This window comes from Phoenix dactylifera, chromosome 4, assembly GCF_009389715.1.
Source record: "Phoenix dactylifera cultivar Barhee BC4 chromosome 4, palm_55x_up_171113_PBpolish2nd_filt_p, whole genome shotgun sequence".
NCBI classification, from domain to species: Eukaryota; Viridiplantae; Streptophyta; class Magnoliopsida; order Arecales; family Arecaceae; genus Phoenix; species Phoenix dactylifera.
Window position 1 is genome coordinate 26,598,273 of NC_052395.1, and position 26,997 is coordinate 26,625,269.

The following is a 26,997-nucleotide window of genomic DNA, read 5'->3' on the forward strand; positions in this document are numbered from 1 at the left end:
AGCTCCGAACCACTATAAAATCATTGTGTTTGTGATTGCATTTGTCTCTCTTACTTTCATTTCATTCACTGCACATAGCATCTAATTAATCAACTTGCAAAAAGGATTAATTAGTATCTCACAAACCATTTAATTGTAATAATTATTTTAAAACCCAATTCACCCCCCCCCCTCTTGGGTTGTCTATCTGGGCAACAATCCAACGGCTTGATGATGATCCAAAAGCTCTAATTCAAGGCACCTCATTATGATCTCATTATGTCTTCATCCAATGGCTAATGAAGATCAAATGGTCATGATTAAAAGCCACATCTTACCCAATCCAATTGGGTTCAAACCAACTCATCATTATGTCTTCATCCAACGGTAGATGAAGATCTAACGGTCAAAAGTAAATGATTTATCAAATCTAATCCAATTAGACTCAAACCAAGCCAATTAGATGCCAACTCTTGGCTAACCCAAATTAAAACATGATCTAATCAAATTAGATCAATTAAGAATCAGATTCGAATCCAATTCGAATCAAGAGCTAAGGGTTTGCAACACCTGCTAGGATGTGTATCTTGCAAACATGATCTAATCTAATTAGATCCTTGATAAGTTTTCTTGTGTGTGACCCATTGGGTTCCATACTTAACCAGCAATAGGTGTGAGTGCGAGTTGACCCAACTTGATTAGAACTCTTCTAATCAATTTAGGTCCAAACTGCGCAAATCTGAACTTAACAATTAGAATCCTTTCTAATTGGCGATCGAATTAAACTCTTTAATTCGATCAAACCTATAAGACAAGATTGATGTCTAGCAAAGTATCATGTCAACCCGAAAAATATAGAATTTGGTGGAAATACCAAAAATACCCTTCAGTGGCAAGTTACCATGCAATACAATCCTTCAATCAAACTGCATCCCGAATATATATATGAGTATGAATGTATGTCAAACTAAATTTTATATTTATATTTCTCTTAATCTTCTAATGATAATTCGAATCATGAAACATTAGAAACTTTTTCTAATTTTCATTCTGCTTTGATCAAAGGCTCTCTGAATTATCATATGATTAGAATAAATAGGATGCGATCTTCTCTTACTAGAAGTGATTGATTTCTTGTTGACCTACTCATAATCTTCATACATAATTCACCATATCCAGAAGACCCCGTACACAACTTAAAGTTATAAATAAGTGTGAACCAAAACATGAGTTCATGTGCACAAGATACCATGGTGATCTCAGGTCAAAGGATCAGTTTCACAACTCCCACTAAGAGAATCATCTTTTGACATGTAAATAAGACTTCATAAGATTTCTCTTTATAGGTCAATTTAGTGAACTCATTCCTCTAATGAGCTCCTACATCTTTATATTAGTGTCTCCACACAAGTGATTGTGAGATCAATTACCCTCTGCATCGAGCATACATAAGATGTACCAGTCTTGCCGGTAAACATTGATCCCCGACTCAATGTACCAACGACTGAAAATATTTAAGATTAGGGTTTTAGAATTTTAGGTCTCATTAGTATGATCTCATCATAGCCCTAAAATCATTGCTCTAATCTAAGAAGTTCATCACAAATATAATAAACAGCATATGATGAAACACAATGCCTTTATTCATAATTAAATGTCATGTACATGATTTGGAGAAATCAAAAGAAAAATCCTTCACAATACATATTGCGATTGGTTTGTAGAGCATCTATTCTTTCAGTTCATGGTCAAGGACATAAGCTATCTTTTTGCAACTCAAGACGATCTTCAAGTTGCGGAGCCAATCTTTGTAGTTTGGTCTGATCAACCTATTGTTATCTAGGATTCGAACTATCGGATTGGAAGCCATTGACATCTGCAGAGAGTAAAGATTCTAATTAGAAATTTGTATTTAACATTAATTTGTTTTAGGAACTTTTAAAACAAAATTGGATCAAATCCTTCCATTATTTCTCGGATCTCTCACACTCCCCTGGTAAAGATACGGAAACCTGCGACTTAAAGTTTCGAGTGGGGTGCTGCGGTCCCACCAATCTACATATCACCTCACCTAATAGTTATTGGAGACACATAGACGATGAGTGTACAACTCTTGTACAATGCTTCGTAAGCATATTGAGTTAACCTGGTCTCCAAGTCATAAGGACCTCACCTAACAGTTATTGGACCCGTTTCTTGGTTAAGTCAGACTAACCGTATATTCCGCAAAAATAAAGCTGTGATTGGATCCTCACCTAACAGTTATTAGAACCCAACCCTATCCTTACCCCACAACATCTAATGTTAATAGGAAGGTCCAATCCCCTGATGCAACTAGCCCACTGTATCCAGCCGAGACTAACCAACGCCAAAAAAATCTTAGCAACTCTACCACGGTGGAAGACCAATCGACTTAATATTGGGTAATCAGATCTTAGTGATTCCAACTTTGAGCTTTCCATAGGTGGTAATCGATCAATTGGCCAAGTAAGCAGGTAGGAGGCTCTCCTTACTCAGAGAGTAAGGTCCTAATTAAGTAACCACCTTTGAGCTTTCCTAGACAACAATTAGATCAATTAATCAAATATGGCTAGCTCAATGTATCGTTCACTCTCGATTGATTTAGAAAGGTTTTAGGTCTCTTGGGATTTACATCTAATGTAACCATCTACCCCATACTATATGTCATTCGATTTATATCTTATGTAAATGTCACATTGGTTCAGGTTTACATCCTATGTAATTATGAAATCCTTTCATATATTATGTGATTACATCTTATGTTATTAAATATCACATTGGTTCAGGTTTACATCCTATGTAATTATGAAACACTTTCATATATTATGTGATTACATCTTATGTAAATGATATAATTGTTTCAGTTTACATCTTATGTAAATGTCCTATTGTTTAAGGGTTTTATTTACATCTCATGTAAATAAATTTTGTTCAACTAATACATAGCTTCTATAATCGACCTTTTGGCATAAACCAAATTGATTTTTTGATATTTTTGAGGTAGATCTCAATCTATAAATAAAATTAATGAAATAAATTAATCAAGAAAGTGAAGAGTGCTAACTAGTGATCAAGATCAGGGTTGTCGAGGGAACAAGTTGGTAAGATATCAAGAGTGAGGGCACTGTCGATTTGAGTCTATAATGGCAAGGAGGACAATGGGAGCATAATTAGGAGAATAGCCGCTCCTTACCATCAGATGGTAATGCTAGGGAGAAGTGAGGGGCTCTGAAGATATTGTAGGTCTCGTGGATTCTATGAAGGAAAGATTTGGAGTAGAGGAGGAGAGGCAAGAAAACGAGGTGAAGAGGAGCCCTATGGTATAGAGGTACTAATGGAAGGAAGAGAAGGGGAAGAGGGAGAGATGCTTGCTTTATTTGCTCTTCATTAGGGAAGAAAGGCAATGGATCCTCACTCCTGTTGGAGTGTGTGGAAACCCAAGGTGTTTTAGATTGCACGTGGATGCATTCTAGATCGAAATTTTGCATGAAAGAAAGCTTCTATAGGTTTCAGCAGTAGTGGAGTCGACTCTAGCAGTTCCGGAGTCGACTCGCGCTGTGCCAGAGTCGACTCGCGCTATGATGGAGTCGACTCAAAATCTATCCAGATTTTAGATGTTTCTGTTTTCGTCTGAGAGAGCTGACTCCTACTGCAATGGAGCCGACTCGATATCGGGAAGTCGACTCAAGCACTACAAGAGTCAACTCCAGTTCGGGCAAGAAGTTCGGGAACTCACTAAAATGGGAGAAAAAGTCAAAGTTTGTCTTTGATTGGGACTTCTCCAAGCTAGAGGATAAGTTCAAGATGTTTCAGAAGAACTCTTCCCGGTTTGATATGCAAAAGGAGTGCTAGATTAAGTCGATGACGTGCAAAGGTGATGGTGTTCCAATAGGACTCTATTTTGGGATCTTAAGGCTATAAATTCGTGGCCAAGGACTCTGGGCTTGAAAGAACAAGAGAGAGAGAAAGACAAAAGATGTGAGAGATAGATAGGAAGAGTGTTCTCTTGTAAAAGGAAAAAGGTTGTTTCTCCTTTGTTCGAGCAATCGGTTTGTGATTGACTCGGAATTGTGTTCTCTGTTGTAATTGTTCTACTGTAATAGATTCGGATGGTTTTGTGAGGACGCAGGCAAATATTTGCCGAACCTCAGTAAATTCTGGTGTGTCTTGTATATTGTCTTCCATAATTTTTTGCTTTGTATTGTTTTTCGACTTGTACATCAGTGTAAAATCCTATAGTTCAGGGCTCTTCTAGATTCTCTACTCCCAACAACCCCAACTACAGACTCCAAAGTCAAACGAATTTCAATATTCAGCATCTTTTTGATACACGGTAGACTAACATAGGATACACTAAAAAATTTAAGATCCTATTCTAGACCTATAAAAATTCTGCCGTGCTGATTAAAAAAATATTTTATAGATGGAGCGTGGGAGACTTTATTTGAGTGTGCGCACTAGGAAGGGATAACCAATATGGTCATATAGGGATTTCATCACAGTATTTGTAGTCCAATGGATAGGATAATTGGTTTTCAAACAGTGGGCCCGGTTTAGACTCCCGGCAAATGCAATTAAGTTTTTTTTAATATTATAATTTCATATATATATATATATATATATATATATATATATATATATATATATATATATATATATATATATATATATATATATATATCAGTCTCATGCCCTGCCTAAAGTGGCAGGGGGACAAGTACCATCTGACACTAAAGTTCGCTGGTCATTTCATTGTCATTCTAAATCCAAAGAACAGAATGGCTTCCTCTGTTTGCCCAAATAGCAGTTAGCTGTATATTGTGTCTTTAACCATACCACTTCAATCAGAAATCAAATATCATTCTTCAAAAGAAAAGCAAGCATCATATCTAGGAATGTAGCTGAATCCTGATGTCAGTTCTAAAAGTTGAGAACAGTTATAGTTGAGTTGATATATTTGACGTTTACCGAATTAATAGAAGCATAAGCTATTTGAAGTAATGTTTTCACTTCTGTTGTCATCCCGCTGTACACTTAACATGAATTTCAGAAGAAGTTATACTGAAAGTACGAAATATTCTGTGGAGAATTCTAGTAAAGCAAAATAAGCAGGATCCTCCCAATATCTAACAAAGAAGCGGGTTAATTCCATGTAAAAAATTATTTGATAAATTTACCAGTATAATCAACATGCACCTACAAGTAGGAACATCAATTACAACCATAACATGTGCAAATTTGGTTACATTTCTTCCATTTGCCTCTCTTTGGTCCTCTTTTGGCTGCATGTATGAAACAACTTGAAGAATGTTTGAGCCTCTGAGGAGAGAGTAACTGATGCATAATCAAGTTGAGACCTGTTTCTCAGCAGATCTTTTTGGCTGCAGGCAATAGATGCTACAAATTGCAAGTTAAGATTAATGATCCATCAACAGCTTACAAACGCCTGGAATATCCAGAACCACCGCACTTTTTACATAGTATCAGACCTACATGAAGTCACCAAGCAATCAGAGACCTTGAGCAACCATACAAATTCGAGTAAATCTATTAGCTATAGCTCATAAATATTTCAGTCAGTTGAGCAAGACAAGTAGCAAACATAGCTCATGGTATCACAAGACACAAGTTCGCAAAGAGTATCACGAATAGAGAGGATCACCAAGGAAGCATTGTGATCCAAATTATGTAGCAAAGCAACATTGGAAGAAGCCAAGTATCTTAAACAGTCTGAGCAGAATAAGTTGCCCGCTAACTTACAGAAATTAATTAACATCTCAGGATCTTAGAGGAGGGGCAAGCTATAAATTAATCTAAGCAGAAAGCTTGAACACTTTCAAACTGAAACAGTTTGCTTGGAAATCCAACTAAACTTGCGACATCCTGTATGTTTCTACACATAATATTATACATTATCTATTTTATTGATTTTATTTTATTTGTATTTATTCTTATGTAAATGTAGTTAATTTTGTGTTTATCAAGGTTACAAAGAACTAGTTGCATTAGACTAGAACTTAAAATTTAGTGGTACATACTGAGAATTCAATAAAACAAGCTTTGATTGACCATAACTCAAAAACCGTGTAGAATTTTTAAATAACACCAATATTATATGAAAGTAGACTTCAGGATCTTGAAGACTAGACAAATTTTGGCATATTTGGACTTAAAATAACCAAGTTATGAATTTTTGAAGTTGGGCCTACTGTGCAGACCTGTTATAGCGGATTATAATGGGTTAACGGGTTATCATTGAACCCAACCTGATATTTTATTATTTTGCACAAATTGTAAATTTAAGAGAAATCCCAGGAAAGGCTATTTTTTTTTGTGTTTCATTGGAAAAGAAGGGGAGGAACACTTGGCCACTGGGAGAAGAAAAAAGAAGGAATAAGGGTTACAAAGGATTCAAGGGGAAGAACAAAATCTTGGCCTCTGAAAGAAGAAAATCTTGTAGAGGTAACATATGCATTGTTTCATAATTTATTGAGAGGATTATTCTTCTGATCTTTTTTTTTTTAAGAAAAAAGGGGCTTCAGCTATTAGGATTCTCCAAGTAGAAATTAGATTGGTACCTATTGTAGGCAATGCTAAATGTATTTGGTTGGACCCTTGTGCTGGTTAACCAAAAGTTTGATTTTGTAATTATTTTTTTTTATCTATTCGGTTAACATATAGAACTTTAAATCTGGAAAGTACCAAGAATTAATTCTCTTTCTAAGATATTATCTTATATTTATTTGGAGTAGTTTTCTGCAGGGTAGTATACCTGAAGGCTGAATAAGGATTTCCTTTTTGTACCTCAGCTAGACAGAATATAAACCAAAATTTTTATGGAGTGAAGGCCTCTATGCCAATTACTCCCAGATTTAATTAAATAAAAAAAATTTATTTCTAGGCCAACTTTTCAAGCAAACTTCTTTGGTACCAACAGTGCAACTTTGTAATAATAATGGACTTAATCATTTTCATATGTGGGCATTGATTGCCTAGAGGCCTAGGGACTGTTTAAGATTGTGATGAATCACCATTGGACATATAAAGACTTACTTAAGGGATGCCATGATGAGGGATAATAGTAGGTTCGCCGTACCGGTACCGAACCCCGTACCGGTGCCACACTAGGATAGGCATACCGAGTGTCGGTACGGTACGGTATGCGGTACGCCAGACGTACCGACAATGATGTACCGATACCGGTACCCATCGGTATGGGTACGGTACGTCTGGTACCGACTGGTACCGACCAGTACAACATACCACTCATAATACTTAAAGTAGTAAAGCTAGTTAGTTTGAGTAGGCAATTTTAATGCTATTTAATGAATATAGTTTTAAATGATTCTCTTTCTAGGACTTAATTGAGAGCCATTTGAGCTTATTTGGAGGTTATCAGTAGCTAGCGTACAAGAGAAGTAAGAGGTATAATTGGATATTCATGACCATCTATTCTTTCTTGTTTTCTCAATGTGCTTTGCTCTGCTATGCTATTAACAATTTACATCATGTGTTTATATTAAAAAATCAGATTTGTATATGAAATTCTATAAATCTATAAATTTTTTTAATTGTCAACTTATTTTTATTTAGTTTGAGAATTTTAGATCTGACATCTTATTTATACACTTGTTAATGAGACAATCAAAACTAATGCTCATAATATGTTGTTACTTAAATTTTAGAACTTTTTTATACAAGTTAAAGTGATTTCAATATGCTTTGGTGTTTTGTCTATGTCGCAAATATTTTGAGGTCAAAGTTATATACATGACCAAGGTGGGCTGAATCGAAACCAGGGCATGTACTAGTCAGCTATCGGTATCGTACTGTAGACACTTGTTATGGCTAGTCGTGCCAGTTTCAAACAGGCATGCAATTCTTTTGTTTTTTCAAAGACTTTTGATATTCAATGATGTTTTGCGAAGATTTTGAGTGATTTAAACATTAATTTGATGTTTTTTGAGGTGCTTTGATGTTCTTTAATATATTATCCTTTTTTTTAATGTCTTCTGTCTATAAAATGACTATAATTTCAATGATAAATGTAATTAAAATGTAATTAAAGTACGTAAATTATTATATTCATAAAGAAACTCAATAAAATAGAGAATGCAAAGTTAACTTAAATACATACCGGTATGTAAAATCTTATGGAGTAGCAATATCTCTTGTTGATGTCAAGGTCATCTTCGTATGCAGGGGACTTAACCCAATTCTCTATCCACATGCCCTTCGGGTTCTGCAAGCCTGTCGGGCCACTATAAGGTACGTAGCCTAGATATTTCTTGTACGTACTGTGGGTTATGGTGTCACTTTAGGAGGAGTCATCTGCCCGATACTATAGTTGTGGAGCAATCCATCCGAATATGCCAACAACAAATTCTGACCTGTAAGGTGCTTCAGGCTCCATAGGATAGTAGCCACTGAAAGATGTCGTGTTCAAAGCAACATATCCATCAAGGAAGTATCTGACTTGTGGGTAATTGGATCCCATATAGGATTCTAAACTTGATACGTCGAGGGATCTTATCCCACGTACTATGTCATCTGTAGCAGCTTTGTATCCACCACATCATCGAGGACTCCATCTTTTGCACGCAATGCTATTCTCGTAGTCTCTCAGTCATGCACCATGGTCCTTGTCCTACATGACATGAGTGAACTGGGACTATGCGGTGAATTGAAGACCACGCTAGGGCTTTGAGCCATATGTGATGGTCTAACATCTCCCTAGCTACGTATCATGACAACTACTAAACGTTATGAAAGTCATATAACTGCTGTATAGCTAGAAAGCATTCTCCTTCTATACTATATTATATATAAAGCGGCTGGAAAAGCCATACAACTGTTATGCCTGCAATGAACCTGCTATGAAAACGATACACCTGTTCTACTGACCTGTGGCTCTACCATTTGTAGAGAAGAAAGAAGTCACAACACAAAGGAAAGCTTAAAAGAACAACTACTTGATAAGGTGTTGCTAAGAGACAATACAAAGTAATAAAGCAGTTATTCCAGTAACACACCAGCTATGCTATGAAAGTGGATGTATAGGCCTCCTTTCCCATACCCAATCCAAGAGAGCATCCTAGTGGGCCTCTTTGTTGGCGGTGAAGCAAGCAAACGTCTCATTTTGTTCATTGCGAGGTTAAGAAAGGGAGCCAATCCGCGGAGTCATTTTTCTCTATGAATTGGATATTTCATTTAGGTAATGCCAAGGTTGATTCACCGAACGGAAGGAAAAGGGTGTGGGTCAATCCAAAGACCGGGACTTTTCCCTGACTGGCCTGATTGGACCGCTCTGCCTACTGGGCCTGGCTACCCCGCAACTTACCGCTTCAAAGCCCTATCCTTGGCTACCGCTTGCTTGCTCACTGCCCTTGCTGCTGCTAGCTTTCTGGCTACTGGACTACTTGCTTGCGGCTGAAACCGGCTTTCTTGGCTATGCTACTTTGCTACCGGCAGGACTGCTGCTACGACTACATGCGCATCTAGTGCAGTGGCTTGGAAGCAAGCTACCTTGACCATCTTCCGAAGTTCTAAATAATATACTGATCAAAGTTCCGTCACAGACTGCTCTACATTCAGGGACACCACAGTGACTTCCGAAGTGCTACGGGCAGGATGAAATCCGGCAGCTAATTGCTAGTTCTGCATAACCAGCCCAGCAATAAGCTAAATTCTTCCATAACATAACGGGGCGAGGTTGCGCGCGAGCCGAGTGACGTAGGTGCACAAGAGTACTTCGCGCCACAACCATCTCTTTTTTATAGGTTCTACGGACCGATGCCTGCTGCTTCATCTGGTAGAAAAGATTCATAGATATGCCTGTAATTAGAAGGAAGAACCGCCATAAAAATCTTCCTCGTGTATCGTCTGTAGCAGAACTATGAACGGGAGCTAGCAATCCGGACCGTATCGAAAAGGTTCCCGAGACACAGCATGGAAGAGTTAAAATATTAAGAAGCGAGATCCAAGAATGAAGAAGGGGTAGAATTACTGAATGAATACGAGCTGTGGCTAATACCCGAGGCATAAAAGAGGCATTTTCTACGGGATCCCGAAACCACCAGCCACCCCGACCTAATTCATGATGAGCCCACCAACTTCCTGGCGAGATGCCTACGGTTAAAAACAACCGACATGTCAAGATCCAAATTCGAATTGGTTCCTGGTCCTGGTCAGAGACCACTGTGTTCGCGCCGGCGGTCCAACAAAGAGGCGAAGTCGTGGTCTCTTTCTTTCCATTACGAACGACACGCTTCGCCTGCTCCCTCCCCGTGTCCATTAGCGCTCCTGTCCAGAGCGAAGAGAAGGCGAAAAAGCGCCGCCGAAGCAGCATGAGCAGGCTTCTATTGCTACGCAACAATAGAGCAGGTGCGCCGCCCACAAAATGTTTGAATGATCGGGTAAAGAGCGAGCTTCTTATATGGGATCCGACGCATCCAGCAGAGCGAAGCAGCCTTCCATTCTTTTCGGCGGCATCCTTCCGCATTGGCGGCGAGTGGAGTGCCACAATCCCATTCATCATTTTTGATCTACATAAGCCAAAGCCCATAGCACTGGCGACGTCTCCGGCATAAATGCGAGGAGGATGTATAGCTGATAGAGGATCTTGTGGAACAGGATTTGATTCTGCAAGCGGTTCGGTACGAACGAAGAAATTTCGAACAAAAGGATCGGAACTCGCTGATAGGAAAGGAGAGAAAAACAAAGCAATGCCAAGAGCTCCGTCAATCCGCTGTTCTTCGATAGACGAAGCTCTCTCTTTTTCATCTCGTGCCCAACACCCAAAAGAGCAAAGCTCATCTTTCTTCCAGGGTAAAGCGGCGCATAAAAAAGGGCTGGCCCGTCAAAAGTCCGGTTCCTTCGCGAACGAAGTTCAGAATCAACAAGGGTTCGTAGAACGAAGGGAGTGTACAACTGGGGCGCAGCCCCACTTTTTTGTTGGAGAGATAGAATGGAGTTCTTCACGAAGTTCGAGACAAAGGAAAAAAGAAAAGTTTCTCTATAGCCTCTTCGTTTTGAGACATTATGGCTTTGGGGTCGACCCCGGTAACAAAGAAGGAATCCATAAAAAAAAGGGATCCAACACCATGATAAAATACTACCCTCATGATTAGACCATGTCCCTGAAATTTGATAAAAGAAAGGTGCATTAGCGGTTAATACGTTGTAATTGGATAAGTTGTTTAGAAAATGAATGAACAAAAGTTGAAGGAAAGGAATAAGAATGCACCAAAATGCAGGTATCGCACCAAACGCTGGTTGTTCTTTCTTGTTGTAAGCAGGGTCGATGGAACCGTCCCAAACCACCTAGTTTGGGATGTCTCGAGCCGTACCAGCAGCGGACTGGGATGGTTCCGGCAATGAATCGAGACGTCGTTGCCGGAGGAGGAGAAGGAGAAGGAAAGAGAGGAAAAAAGAGCGAGTGGGGAGGGAGGAAGGCCGGCGGAGGGTAGCGCCCAGGCAGGAGACGGAAGCCACGGTCAGGTCTCCTGTTTCATTCGAAACAGGGGTCCGACCGCGGCCTTCGCCTTCTACCCTGGCACCGGCCTCCACCATCCTCTGCCGACCTCTCTTCTCCTTCTCTCTCTCTTTTCCTCTCCCGTTCGCCCTCTCTCCTGCCTCCTCTACTGTGTCGGTACAGGCCCGGCCCGACAGTACGGTGCCCGGTAGCAGCACAATAAACCATGGTTGTAAGTGAATGCAATGAAAGATCCAAAAATAACGAATAATGAGAGAATTCATTTATAGACATTCCGTGCTCATTTCAAAATTTCTGCTTTGTTATTCCCATCATCCGGTAACCACAGGATGATCCCAATCTCCTTTTAGTAATAGATCTTTTTGATATGTCTTAGTCTCCACGACAAGGAAAAAAAAATGCATCAAGTCCTTTATCAAGAAAGTGGATGAGCATGGTGGTCCCTATATCTCTGAGGGGTGTACCACTGTAGTAGTTTTCAAGTCAGCTTAAGAGAGAGCTCGGCTCAAAAGAAAAAGTCACTCTCTTTATTCTTTGCTAGTGGAATGGAAGCAAGACTCTTTCCTATCCACTTTGCCGAGGAGAGAGAACTATCAGATAACTCAAGCTAGACAGAAAGGTGCAAAAGTCCACAGTTCCTTAAGGATCCTGTAAGCAAGTAGGTTCAGATTGTCATTTAGCTTCAATTTCTTCAGTCTCACAAGTGGGTCCGCATGCAACAAATCAAATTTGATTTGCCTACTACTCCGACCTTGCCCCTAAAGGATAAGGAAATTGGACAAGAGCGAGACCAAGCCAGACGGAGAGTCAGTCCTTCCTTCCCATTCGACGCGTGTCAAGTTGAAGAAATGAATGCAGCTTCATTCTTTTGCTGGTTTACATTCTTAAGGTTTTGTCGACCCTTTAGGACCGACTACAACACGACAACTATCAAAGGTGGTACGCTCTCTCTGCTCGCGACTAGAATATAAGATCCACGAACGCTAAGCTCTCCATCTGCAATGCCTATAAGATAAGCTATCAATCTGTAGGCTTTGCGCTGTTCACTTGTTATGTTAATAGGGGGCTGTTCGGTTCAATAGGAGCCCTACTTCCTTCAGTCGCAAGCAAATGAGTCCCCGCCGCCTTTCATCTTGCCTTTGTTACGCAAGACGCCAACAAAGAACCTTGGCCCTCTCGCTTAAGGGTTTGGTACTTCAGTAGGGCTTGCCTCGACGGGCGACTACTTGGTTTGACTTCTAGGGCGACCTTCAGTATTTCAAGAGTGAACAAAAAAGCCCACGGAGCTCGGCTCGAGATAGTGGCCCTTCCACTTTGGTGTAGTTGTTGAAAGTGTAGAAGCCAATCTGAATGAGAGAACTGGCATATTCGTACTAACTAAACAAAGGAAAGCATAAAGACTCAGTCCCTCATGCCGGAAAGAAAGGAGAGAGCTTAGAGGCAAAGGATGTAGTATTTCATGTCAAGAAACCTGTCATATTACTGATTGAGCACTTGGTATGGCAGGAGTAGATTGACCAAGGATGTGATTCATGCATACCAATGAATGGAGTCAAAACGTTTAGAAAACCTTGATTTTCTTTGTAAACAAGTAAGCAAGAGAGGGTACTCGTGGACCGATTGAAACAGCAAAGAGAAAGAGCCTTTCCAACAAATTCGTGGATAGATGACCAAAGAAAGAAGATAAAGACTTGCTGACAGATCAGAAGAAAGAAGAGTCTAAGACCGTTGTCCCAATTGAATTGCAAGGGATGGATGACCTATACAGATAGATAGACGAGAACTCAAGGCTAGAGGCTACAAGTACTTTAATAACTACTTAAATAGATTACCAGAACAAAGAAGGAAGCAAGGGAGAGCTCTAAGTTGATTGAGAGAGTTGCCACTCCCAATGACAAGATTCAAGAAAAGCAGGAATGGGCAGATCAGGCCCAAAAGAAAACAAATTATTCCATTTTTCATTTATCACTAGTAATCACTCTATTAGAGGGACTGAACAAGCTTTATAGAAAGAAAATCAACGAAACTTATTCCATAAGTTTTTTTTTGGACCAGGAAGAGATGGAAGATGGGCATTAATTACACATGATAGAAAAAAGGAAGTAGACAAAAGCGGAGGATGGAAGAAAGTTCAAGCAAGGGAGAATGGAATCAGACATAAACCAAGGATGGAGAGGCCTTAGGTAGTAATTGAGATGCCTTCAATTCAGACAAGAGATGACGCACGCTTCACAAGGAAGCTTGGAAATGGCATACTTATTGCACCTGGCAGTAAGAACTCGAGTGCCGCTGCTGCGATAGGGGAGATTTTTGAAAAGACGGGAAGTGCTATTGGACCTAGCTCCTTATCAGTTGATACTGGAGCCTTATCCAATTCCAAAAGGGATTGATTCCCGGGAAGGCAAATGCTACCTTGACGGAAGACTTTACTAAAGTTCCATAACCTTGAATGAAAAAATAGATATTTCGATATATCATTAATGATAGAACTATTCCTTTACTGATTGGCAGGATATTATTGAAATGATATTCCTTTTTTTTGCTTGCACCTAGTAAAAGGAGGATAGATCCTTAATTACTGATATCGAGAAAGCAAGGATGGTATGAGCGCTTGCTAATGTCAGCCCTTTGATTGCTTACTTCGCTATCCAAGCTGGAGGAGAATTTGTGAGAGTTTCTAGATGAGCAAGCAGGGTTGGAGGACATATTACTGGAGGAGAGGATATATTGAATGGAAAGAACGAAAGCGACGTACATACTGCTTTTTCACCTCCTCTTATTGGTGCACTCTTGCCCCCAATTCACCGATAGAGAAGAAAGAGATAAGCAATGGCCGGATTAGACCAATGAAAGTGGACCAAGGTTTTTATTCGTTAGCCAAGCACGCCTATTACAACAACTCTATTACAGAAGGGAAAGCGATGTGCCCTATTGACCAGCCGAAGAGCATCCTTATAAACGAATGAATAGGAAGCTGGTCTGGTCCATATTGCTAGAGTTTTGTTTACTTCACCCCCCACGTACTCCTCTATTCTTATATTTTCATTCCATCTCTAAGCTTCCCCTTTAGTGCCTGCTGAGACTTGTTTCCTCTCAACTATAGTTGAATGAAAGTTTCATTTACAAAGTGTCAAATAAATTCTTTTATTGAGTCACCATAGTGCATTCCCCTACATAGTCTTTAGAGTGATTTCTCACTAAGAAGGATTGCAATATAAAAAAAAGAATTCCAAATTGAAGATTTCTTGACCTATATACGATCCAGTTCTACATCTTAGCGCTGAACTAATGAATAGAGATTAAGCTTCACTTCGCAAGATGGCATCATTTATTAAAAAGTGCTAGCGTTAACAAGAGATGAGCTAAAAAGGTGGCCGGGCAGTTGACCAGGCCCTACCACATGTAGACAGCAAGCAAGAGCTGTGCTGGCTTATCCGAAAAACGAAATTCTTTCCACCCCAAATGCTACTACCTCTTTGCTAAGTACAGAAAAGCTTGATCAAGAAAAGCAAGCAAAGAAGTAGCAAGATACAGAATATGAAGGGGTGGTAGAGCCAATGACCAATCAAACTACCAAATGGTCATTCAACCTTATAGAATTAGAATTGCTCATTTTTGTTTGATGTAATGGAAAAAGAATGAACCAGTTTGTTAGTTTTTGTTCTATCACTAGACAGAATGGCAAGACAAATAAAAGTCCATTATTCCTTGTCTACAAATATCAAAAATTTGATGGGCATGAAGTTAAGACCAAAATCTCCTCTTTTCGAAAGAGCATGACAACTTTCATTATATGGCCAGATCTTGGTAGGGAAATGGGGCCTTCCGACCCCTTAGGGCCGAGTACTTGGGATTAGAAAGAACGGCTTATTCTACGTTTTAAAAATAGAGCTTCACAGCGATCCTCAAATTGGGACGAAGAGAACCAGCACCTATCAGAGATTTCGCCCTACTACAGCATGGTGGGAAGATGGAGTCAATCTCAAAGGAAGGCCGCACGTTTGTAGGAACATCACAATTATACGAAATCTTAGAGTTGTTTTGAGTTAGATACTATATCTCGTCCCTCAGATCAATGAATTACATGCTATCTTGATCGGTCAGAGAAGGAAAGGAAGAAGATTACTCTTTCAAAGAATGATGACACCCTGGTTCAATACAACTTTTTTAGAGTAGTTAATACATTTTTTTAATAGTTTGTACAGAACCAGAGCCTTACATCCCGCCATCATTTAAATAGATTTTTTTCCTAATGGGGGAGTGCAACAAAACGAGAAATGTGACAAGTGAAGTCAAGCTATAGAAGAAAGCTTCTTTCGATTCAGCAATAGGTGCAAGTCCAAACTCGTCAATAGTACGAAGCCCGATGAGAGAAGTAAGCACAGAGGCCCATTCTACCTTTAGCCTGTCCGGGAAAAAAGAAGATCAATACAACGCTACTTTCCAAACAGTATTAACGAGTGTTTTAGATTCAAGATCTGCGCGAGAATAGAAAGCAACAATGCTTAGCGGGCTTGCTCTTAGGTAAGCCACTGGCTTTGGATCTGCCTTGGGACAAGATAAGAAGAGACTTTTGGTGTGGAAAGTCGAACCTCATTCATAAACTTCGACTTTTGTTATCCTATAGTCCTGCTGGAGGAATGCCAACAATTCTTCGTGAAGAACCACTCACTTAGAGTTCGGTGCTGCGAGAAAAGCTATGGTCATAATCTACGGCCCAATTTTCACCAACTTCAAGGCGGCATCTTTCAACATATCTTTCCGCCTATCTTTCTTATGATGCCTTAGTGGATGAAAGAGCTCATTATTCTTTTACTCTTCAATATTTCTAGCCCAGTGGAATGACACTACTTTGCCTTCTGCTCTTATTGGTTCTAGGACAGACCGTCCTTCCCGACGATAGTTGTCTCCAATTGATCTCTATGCTTGGTCCTGGACACACGGTATGCTTGGGTGTGCTGGTTCCATACTGACACACCCATTTTTTTTTGAAGTTTTTTAAGTTGATTTAATTGGTAATCAGTCTTTTTAAATTTTTTCAATAATTTTAAGTCTAATTTAATTTTTTATTACTATTTTAATTTTTTTATATTTTTTGATGTTTCTATAATTCCAGTTTAACCTAAATGATGCATCTTATTTTTTTAAAATGATACAAAATAAAAAATGATTAGTGAGATGCTGCATGCTACAAGAAACAACATGAAATATCCTCAAATCAAGTAGTGAGGCAAAAAATATAAAATAATATAATCAATTACACATATTTAAAGGACAACATACATACCAATATCTAAAATTTCGTCAAGTGACGATGCCTCTCGTAGATATAAAGATTATTAGCATAGTCAAGAAGCACATCAGCTCACCCCTCTAACATTGTAATATTATATGTTTATCCCATAAGGAATACGCTCCGACTTGTAAGCACTCTCAGATCTCTCATTGAAGCTCTGGCTCTGAGAGGTATGCTCTGGCTGATAAACTAGTTGATAAAATAGCTGTGAAGGAGCCTATTCGAATAAGCTCGTAGCAAAATCCAACCCACAAGATGCTTCAGACTGCGTAAGATAGTAGCCACCGGAAGATGCCTCAGACGCACCATATTCGTATCTGTATCCATATGAGTTATAGGCTACTTGTGGCTGCAGATAATAGGATCCAGTATACGACTTAAAACCTGATATGTCTATAGATCCTACTCCACGTACGAGATCATCTACAGCTGCATCGTGTCCTCCTGAATGACTTAGAGGAGCCTGTCTCCTATATGCAATCGGATCCTCACGAGCTACCAGATCATGCATTGTGGTCCTATCCTGTATAGCATGCATAAATTGAGACTTACTAGTGAATCGAAAACCACCTTGTGGCTTTGTCTCATAAATGGTAGTCTCATATCCTCCACTCTCTCTGGCCAACAGATCCATGACTACTAGAACTGCTGCTTTTGGTCTCTGAATCTGAGTGAATTGGCTCTTCCTCCACACTCTCCATTAAGGGTGCAGGTGCCTTTTATTTTTTTTGGTGTGCTGGGCAACTGTCTTCTTACCCTTTGTACCACTCGCTGCCTGCTTACTCTTTGTACCACTTGCTGCCTGCTTATCCTTCGTGCCACTCTATGCCGACTTACCTTTCGTGCCCCTCACTATCCGGCTATGTTGGAAGGATGTATGTCTTCCTTCTGACTAAGTCGACCGGATAGCGTAGTGGTCTCGTCTAAGCATCTCTCAATCATATCTCTGAGAGGATGTCTCGGATAAGGAGTCATGTGGTAACCGGCTTCTTTGTAGCTGTGGCTAATCAGCTACAAAGATGCGTGAAATATTGCTCTCTGTCTATTGCTTAGTATCGACCCTAGCCTCGTTGGCTATGAAACTAGCTGGTCATGGAGGCGATCCTCGCTCATCAAGCTCCGGCTTCCGCTGCTGGCCTACAAGCCATTCGATCATAGGATCATCCTTATCATCAACGAAAGCACTATGGATTAGATCTGCGTACTTTAGCTCTACTTTCTTTTGAATGCACTTCAACCTTAACCTTAAATTGTAGTGAACATATACAAGGTCATTGATGTGCTTCTATGTCAACAGTTTCTCTGCTTGCTGTGGATGAGGGCGAAGGTGGACTAGTTGCGCTCACAGCCACTCGAGGAAACCATTTGGAATGGATAGCTAGCTGCTTAAAATTTTTTACGGAAAAACCAAAATCAATCTACCATTCAGCTATAAAAATATTGAAAAATTATATATAAGATAATATCATATTAGTAACCATCCAACCATAAGTAAATATCCTCTTGATGTATAATATACATGATTTCATACTTTTCTTACTTACGATAGATTCCGAGACTCCAAAGCTGTCAAGTTTCTTTTTAAATATCTTGGTCTATAAAAAAGAACCATATTGTAATATATTAATAATTGAAGATACCAATTAACTTATATATGCCACTTAAGTTTACTTACCTCTTCTAAACATAGAGCCGCGACTTCTGGATCAAGATCCATCTTGTAAATCACATTATAAAGAGCGGCCAGAAGTTCTTCATCTATATACTTTTTGAGGCTCGTGGGTATGCATCAAAGGCTACTTATTTCTCAATTTTTTTCAAATTTAGATCCAGGCCACTATGTGCATTATCGCATCAAATCTTGAATAAATGGATACCAAATTTTGCTGGAGAGTAGCTTGCATGCCCTTAAATACACTTCTAATTTTATTTTTTTATATTTTTTATTTTTAATACAAAAATATATTTTTAATACAAAAATATATTTTTAATTTTTAAAAATTATATATAATCCAAAAATTAAAATTTTTTATGTATCGTGTAGATCACCCATACATACACAACATATAATAAAATCATGGCCAAATCAAAAAATTTAGCATGATCTCTCCTTATTTTGTAAATTTTAAGTTATTTTTTCAAGCGAAAAAATAGAAGGAATAAGATAGGAAAGATGAGGCACGCCTTATTTAGGTTTGGATCTTCCTTCAATTATGCTGAATCAGTGTGATTTTACAAATTAAGAAAAAGGAAAAGTCGGTGGAACTTCCAAAACAAACTATTGGGAAGGTCTTCGGCCTTTCCAAGACTTGTTTTTAACAAAAGAAGCAGAGGGCCCGATTTCGAACTAGATGGTTCGCACCAAGTTCGAATGGTTCTTGCCGGCTCGGTCCTGTTCGAGCATTTTCGGTCGGTTCGAAACCGTACCGACTGGTTCAGGGCCGGAACCGATTCCAATAGGCGAACCGATCCGATTTCCCACCATGTCGATTCGGTAGGGGCCGAACCGAGTGGTTCGGTCCGGTTCGGCCTACCCTAGCTTTGATGCTCCATTTTGCCCCAAATTATGGAGAGTTATGTGCCTTATTTGGTGGGGAGCCTATTTAAATGTGTGCCCTAAATCAACGGATGCTATGCACATGGGGCCAACCAATACGAGTCTGTTTTATACCTAGTATGTGGATATTTTGGCCTAACTCTATATTTATTAATATATAAATAGTAATAATTGGGTGAATTATTTGAAATTGAGTCCTCTTTCAAATATTGAAGTAAACTCCAGCACATTGATAATTACTTGGAAAAATAAAAATAAAATATATTTTGATGTCGAGGTTTCAGTCTTTTAGCTTGACTCTATTTGGTGCATTATAAATATTTGCCTACTATTCCCTATTATCATAGACAGATATTAGAGATAAGGCTTCTAGCAACTGCTGTAGATGAATAGCTGATTAGATTGATAAAAGGCTGCTTGGAAGGAGATTGGCTTCATATTTTAGTTTTGTCAACAATTGCAGAAAATGATTATTTCCTTGTTTTATCCTTTGTAGTTTTGGAGAGACAAGCTATCTTTCTATGAAGTGTTTAAATTGAATTTTGGAACTGAGATTCCTGATGTAGCAATGATTTCAGCGATAGCTTATAAATTGAGGACTTAGTAGCTTTAATTGTTTTTCCATTTATATAGTGTTGAGAAATTTGATAGTTTGACATTGAAATATAAAGTTAGATACTTAAATATTTTGGAATATTAATTATTTTGGTGCTTGAGTTCTTGATATTTAATTTCTGGACTATTGGTGTTTCTGGTTCTTGATATTTAATTATCCATCTACATTTTGTTCCTGAACACAAAACATATTGAAAAAAACAAAAAGCAGGTCATGTTAGTTGAAGATAAATGAGTTTGGAGAGTAGTAGCGACTCATTTGTAAGTCATAACTATGTTGCTTATACATGGAGCAGCAAAAAAATTAAGCGAGAAAAGAATACCTGCACCTTTGCAAACCCGACAATCAACTAACCCAGTTTCTTGTCTCATTTTACCATTGTTGCAAAAGACACACTTTGTGCCACCTATGCAGAAAATAAAAACATCATTTAGTTCCTTATTCATATGAAAAGCTTGAACTGGCTCTCAATGTAGGTGATGTGAATTATAATGTCCAGTATGGTGCAAAATAGTGCAAGACCATTTATTTCATTTACTTGAGCCAACCCATTAGGACAGACTAAGAGGTAAAAATCAACTTTTCACTCGAACAACACTTAAAAGTGACTGATGCAAGATGAACTATATTCAACACTAAGCATGAACTACCTCATTGTGTTATCTGCTGATAAATGGTGATCGAAGTTGAAAAAGATCATACGTACCACATTGATGCAGGGATCTGTAGCATCATCATTGGAACATATTATCTTGGATGAGGCTAATGCATTTTTCACAAGATAAAGAAAAAAAGATAACAACATAATCTACCCCACATAAAAAACTCTGATTGTCATGTCATGATATCTACACATAAGCAAAATGGAAAAGGGGGAAAAAGAGGAAAAATGACAGAATGGGAAATCTTCTCAATCTTTTTAGGGAAATAGAAGAAACAAAAAGTTCTCCCTTTCCATCTACAATCCGGAGTTTCCAAGTGAATATCTGCCCCATTCAGAAATCCAAAGGCCCAGGCATCTCTCTGTCTGGCTCCTTCCTTCTTAAAATTATAAAAAAAGTTCAAGCAAGCAAGAAAGAAAGAAAGAAAAGAAATCTTCTGAATCATTTCAGGAAAATGGAAGAAACAAAAAAGAAAAATCTCCCTTGCTGTTTGCGTTCCTGATTTTCCATGAAATCATCCACCCCATTCACATGTCCAAAAACTAGCCTTGTCTCGGCCTCTATTGTCAATTCATAAATGTTAGGGCATCTTATACTTAAAACTTAAAAGTCTTGTCATAGACAAAATGGTCAGTGACTCAGTGGTATGGTTCTTTGTTTCACTTAGCTCTGTCATTTCCTACCTTAGTTCATGTAGTTTTCTTTTGCAAGCAATACCTATAAAAAAAAATTTCATTATTAGAGCTATGCAAAGAGCATATAGAGAAAAACAAAGGCCTATGGAAAACATTTATTTCTTAGTACCATTATGCTATAGAAGCGAGACTATATGTTTTACAAGATGAAACAAATACAAAGTTCTGATATAACAACAGGATGTGATGATTCATAGCACGCTTAAACTCTCCCATCTCACATCATATGACCTTCCATTATCAGATATAGCCAAGTGTAATTGTTTAACTTAGTTACAACTATTCTTTGCTAATTTGGATTTGGGCCAACTGCTCAAGGAATAGAGTTTCAGTCAAAATGGTTGGCAGATACCATACTGGCGCCTCACTGGCATCTAGCAGAGCTGCATGCTAGTGCATGTGCTAGTAAGGTGCACTTGGTGTCAGTGCATGTCAAGCACTTGGACTATACAACACAGCAAGGCATGTAAATGCCAGTGCCAAATTTATATGACACCAACACATGGTACCTTGACCCTTTCATGCCTTTGGGTACTATGAAAAAGATGTCATCAAGTTGGACACAATTCAATCTGAAAGAAACAGAGAAAGTTGATATGAAGAAAACAGAAGTTATAATGGAGGATAGGATGAGACTAACCAAGTTCCAGTCCCAGCAGGAAGAATTAATGAAAGAATTATGGGTAAGTCAGAAAAGATACTATCAAATAATAATTGTCATGCAAGGAAAACATGTATTTAAAAGAGAATGAAATTAATATTAGAATCATGACTGACAAGGTAATGGGGTTAAATATAAATAACCAGCTTCAATAACCTTTATCAATCTTCAATATTACAATATAGATATGCTCAAGATGTTTATATATAACTTAAAGTTATCAGAGAAAGATGGATAAAAGAAGGCTTATATGCAGTCAAATCAGTCTCTGGTTTGGCTGGGGCTCATGTGATGTAACTAAAAATGAATAAATTAATTAAGGATTTATGAAATGCTTAGCATATGATGTAAATACACACTTAATTTCATTACATATTAATACTTCTTATATAATTTTTTTAAGCTTCAAAGAATCTGGTAGAAAAATATGACTAATGACTTTAAGATAATGTACATCATTAGGTGTTGATACACTCATATAATATTCCTCCCTTAATATTTTTATGGTCTCATAAATTACTGCATCAACGGGCATGCTAACTTGACAAGACTTGGGTTGCTTTGCTTGAATTGGGTTGTCAAACATTTTTATAACTGATTTAGCAAATTTGTCCACGTATTAGATGTGTACATACTGTAAAGTTTGTCTATATTTTAAATATAGACATATAGTAACATTTATAAACAAAGTTCGCTATCTCGGACCGGAACCCGTATCGGTACCATCTTATTAAGGTGTCAATATGCTTGGTACAATACCCTGTTTAGCATATCGAGTGTCGGTATACTCCCCGCACCATGTACCAGTTTAATACCAATATGGTATGGGCGGTACGCTCTGAAACTGATCGATACAACAAACCTTGTTCATAAGAATATTTTTAAATGAAAATATCATGGATATAATTTTACATCTCAAAGGATTTATTTAGTAATAATGCAAATGGCACGAGTTTTTAAGGTAAGCAAATTGATTATAAACAAGTGTACTAGTCAGATGATAACTTTGATGTAAATTAAACATCCAAAATATAACTTATACTTGAAAATACAGTATGATGAATATGATGAACTACAAAAGATTTGATTGATAACCAGCCTTCTATTTGAGCCTCCATCCTCCTTTGATCTCATGAATTACCGAATGGGAGGGCATTCTAGTACTTTGTAAATGCAAGAAATGTAAAGCCAATGCAAAATTGGATCCACATAATTATCTGATTGTTGAGAATTAAATTCTGGAGCCAATGCAAAAGTGGATTCTAATGTCAGGGATAGGGAGTATCTTATAACACCCACTTGCATATTATGTAGCACATGACATACGGATGTAAGATTAATAGTTAGGTTCAAAGTAGGTGATATTGGCCATGATGGAATATGGTAGCATTAAAATAAAGATGCTTAATCTACAAAAGGGATATGAGCACTTCAAGGCTGGTATGCCTGTTATCTGGAGCCAATTAATTCACTGTTATCCAGAGCCAACTCATTCACTAACATAGCAAGTATTTCCACTGCCAGTTCTTTTTCTCAGCATGGTGATTGTTTATCAGAAACAGGACATCAACACAATAAACAATAGTGTTAAGGAGTTAAACAATTTTAACTGTTCTAAAAGGAACACCTATATAGCAAAGACAATCTTATTCATGCAGGTCCTGCTATGTTTGTGATTGCATGTTCTCTGCACCATCACATGAATTAGAACCACTCTCTTATGGCTCTTTCTAAAAGTTTTATAATCAAGTATTTTCTTACTTCTAATAAAATGTCAGATAAGACAATCTCAACCCACCATTATTAAATTTCATTAATGAATTTCGAATACATTATTTATCACTTTTCCTTTACCTTTATTTTTGGAGTTGGAGGTGGGGGGGGGAGGTGGACAATATGGAAGAGGAAGAGGGACCAATGTCAGCATGTTGATTCATGATACTTCACAAAGGAATCGCAATGTTAGCCAAATGAACCAAATACAGTAATAATCTTAAGGATTTATAGAGCAATAACATATCCATGCTTCAATGCCACTACAGCTCTCATAGCAACACCCAATCAACAAAATAAACAAAGAAAAGAAAGAGGGAAAAGTATTCTTAATTTGTGGTTCAAATTTTATCTGTATAACACTAACATACAATTTGCAAATATAATAGATTACTAACATCATGCCTAGATTCCATCTCGATTTCAAGAAAAATAAGAGAGGAATTCAGCAAGAGTACCCTATCATTTCACTTTATCTTAGCCAAAATTTCACCTAAATGAATCACATATTTGACACCGGAAAACACTATGTTTCTCGGCTTCCATTAAAAAGTTGGTATTAAAAACTCATAAGCAAAAAATCGATATGGAAGAATTAATAGGATAGAAAGATCTCACCGTTGCCAGCACACCTCTCGCAGGGCACCGGATCCCCCTGAAACAATTTAAGTTTGTCCAATTAAAGAATCTTAAAGAAGAAAACAAGGGGTATAGAGAGAGGTCACCTTGAGACCAAGAACGAGGGACAGGGAGACGGCGGCGAGGACAGTGGCGGTGACGAGAAGCGTCTGGGTGTCTAAAGGCCTCTCTTCTCCGTAGAAGAATGCGGCGGGGTGGGAGAGGGGTCTCGGGGGTGCGGTCACCGGTTTGGAGGAGGAGAAGAACCGTAAGCCGTCCGGTTTGGCGAGGTGCCCCGGGAGAAGCAAAGAAGAGGAGAGGAAGGTGGAAGGAAGAGGAGGAGGAGGAGGAGACGGAGAAGCGGAGGATAAATAGGAGAAGCGGCGCGGCGGAGAAGCGAAAGTCGCCATGGATAGGGCAGTGAGAAGATATAAGCGCGGAGCTCTGATGAGCGCTCGCTTTTTCGGTTGAGCTCGGTCCTGTCACCACCCGGTTCCCCAAACCGCACGTCCACCACTGAACTGGACTGCAGCGATAAACAGCTGTAAAGAGTCCCACAGGAAAACGGTCGGTGATTGACCATTATTCTTCGAAGGCGAAGGAATCGAAGTCCTCAAAAATGCGGCATCCAAAGAGAGTAGTAGTCGCAGGTAACCCAAGGGAGGCGACAGTACAGGTGGGAGAGCCAAACTGTTCCAGAGGACGAGATTGCTCACTTGCGGCAACGGTTCTCAAAGGTGGTGGTACTCGCCGGTGAAGACTGCGAAGGTATTTGTGAACGGTGGGTGACGTCTCTCATCGGGAAGTTCTTGGATACCGGTTTGTCGTTGGAGTTTAGTCGATGGAAGATCAGTAAGGAATTTAAGATCATTGCTCTCTCTCTCTCTGATGATCATCTGTTGCTCCAATTTGCTAGGATCAGGGTTAGGTGGGGTCGCACGGTCCTTAGGTAGTAGTAGGCCAGGTCTTGGCGCTCGAGCGGCCGAGACCTGACTTTCGATCCAATTTAGATTCCATTAAGCATGCTGCAGTCTGATCCAATTTAGAATCCATTAAGCATGCTGCAGTCTGGTTGCGTCTCGCCAATCTTCAACTGGAGCAATAGGATCGGAAGGTGGTTCTGAAAATAGCAGCAGCCGAGGGCACCAGTCTTCGTTGATAATTGCACAAAGCAGGTGGTTCAAGGTGGATATTATTATTGCATAGATTGACACTTCAAAATCTCTATGCCCTTGGGTTAGTGGGCCGGCCTGAAGAGGCCCAGGTCCATTGGCATTCAAGTGGGCCTCGTTGCACGCGATGGGGGTGGAGAAGAAGACTCGTTGCTGCATGCGATGGGGTGTAGAAGAAGACTCCTCAATTAAGAAGACTCCCCCTTATTGCACGCGATGGGGTTTAAGAGTCTTCTTCCTTCTTTCTCGATACTGCCGGACTCTGAGAGTCACCTGGACTCTGAGAGTCCTCAGGTGATCCAAATAATGGCCAAATCTTACAAAATTTCATCTATTTAAAACCCTCTTTCTCCTCCATTAAACCCCATCACAAATCTTTAGAGGGAAGCTGCCGATCCCAAGCTCCTCCTTCAAGTTCTTCTTTTATTCTTCACCGGAAAGAGCTGCCGAATCGCCTCATTGGACCGAGGTAAGCATTGTCCTGCCCTCTCTCCTTCTTTTCCTAGTTATGTAGCCTTCGAAGCTTGGGTTTGGGCCGAAGAATCGTCAGAATTTCATCTGAAACAAGGATGCCCTATTTTGGTCTCTTTCTCCCGCGTTCTTCACCGCCGGTCGTGGGATTAGGCTGGCTTCGACTCGTTTGGGACCCTTAAGACTGTGTAGCTGTTGGCCTGGTTGGTCGGCCGTGATCTTGGTTGAGATTGGTGTGGATTTTCTTCTATTCTTTGTCTTATTTCTTTCTCTCTTCTTCCTTGCATTGGCTGGCCACCATCGTTGGCAATGACAGTGGCTGAGGTCAGCCATGGCCACCGCCATTGGGGCTGGGCCACCATGGCAGCCCTTAGTTCTGACTAAAGGTGAAGGGGGAGATGAACTTCCCCGTTCATGAAGAGAGAAGAGGTTTCTTTCTTCTTCCCTCTCTTCCTTTCCTTCTCTCTTTCCCTCTCCTCTCTCTACCTCTCTCTTCCCTTCCTCTTTTTTTTATCATTGTTTCTTCCTCTCCCTCTTGTTGACCTGGGTAATTAGTAGAAGGAATTCAAGGGACTTAGTGTTGGACCCTTAGTGGACAACAGTAGGCGATCTAGGTTACTAGTCCACGGTATGACTTTTTTTTTTGATAACTTGAGTTTGATTCTGTAGGGGGAGAGTCATCTATATAAGAAAGTTTTGACCAGGGTACCTGCACCCTAGCCCATAGAGGTCAGTGATTATTATGTTTAGTCTATCTTCGGTAAAAGTAAGAATTTCTGCACCAGCTCACCATTTTATACATATTCATTAATTTGTACCGCTAGTTTTGCCTCGTGAGATTTGTAGCGATGGTTTAGGTTTTGCATGCATGAGTTGATATGTTAAATATAATTTTCAGAATGAACATACTCATATGATTATTATTTGTATAAGATATTGAAAACATTATTATATGAACAATGACACCTCGAATTTGTGAGAA

At 39.1% G+C, this 26,997-nt stretch overlaps 2 protein-coding genes across 8 annotated transcripts; one reads left to right on the forward strand and one right to left on the reverse strand.

Moving 5' to 3' along the window:
- Positions 1-5,125: 5,125 nt before the first annotated feature.
- On the reverse strand, positions 5,126-25,457 carry LOC103697451 (protein disulfide-isomerase LQY1, chloroplastic). 7 transcript variants are annotated; one of them, XR_005511748.1, is made up of 5 exons: positions 24,480-25,456; positions 24,373-24,409; positions 20,614-20,686; positions 20,286-20,369; positions 5,249-5,489 (listed from the first exon to the last, which is right to left on the reverse strand). XR_005511748.1 is itself a non-coding variant. In XM_039126028.1 (5 exons), the coding sequence occupies exons 1-4, from the start codon at positions 24,780-24,782 to the stop codon at positions 20,336-20,338; spliced, it is 447 nt and encodes a 148-aa protein (XP_038981956.1). In that variant the 5' UTR covers positions 24,783-25,457; the 3' UTR covers positions 5,249-5,489; positions 20,292-20,335. The 7 variants fall into 7 exon arrangements, 6 of the variants coding, with proteins under 6 accessions (XP_038981955.1, XP_038981954.1, XP_038981956.1 ...); XM_039126028.1 differs by having other exon boundaries at positions 20,292-20,369; positions 24,480-25,457; XM_039126029.1 differs by having other exon boundaries at positions 20,292-20,369; positions 20,670-20,686; positions 24,480-25,453.
- Positions 10,460-12,753, forward strand: LOC120110592. The gene has a single exon (XM_039126025.1). The coding sequence runs from the start codon at positions 10,590-10,592 to the stop codon at positions 11,127-11,129; it is 540 nt and encodes a 179-aa protein (XP_038981953.1). The 5' UTR covers positions 10,460-10,589; the 3' UTR covers positions 11,130-12,753.
- Positions 25,458-26,997: the final 1,540 nt, after the last annotated feature.

Excerpts from the sequence above, each read along its gene's own strand:
- LOC120110592 (XM_039126025.1), top strand. The coding sequence starts at position 10,590 with ATGCGAGGAGGATGTATAGCTGATAGAGGATCTTGTGGAACAGGATTT.
- LOC103697451 (XM_039126026.1), bottom strand. The coding sequence starts at position 24,782 with ATGGCGACTTTCGCTTCTCCGCCGCGCCGCTTCTCCTATTTATCCTCC. Across the intron at positions 20,370-24,372 it reads CGAGAGGTGTGCTGGCAACG|GTGGCACAAAGTGTGTCTTT; the intron begins GTGAGATCTTTC and ends TTTTCTGCATAG. Across the intron at positions 5,490-20,285 it reads TCGGGTTTGCAAAGGTGCAG|GTCTGATACTATGTAAAAAG; the intron begins GTATTCTTTTCT and ends GACTTCATGTAG.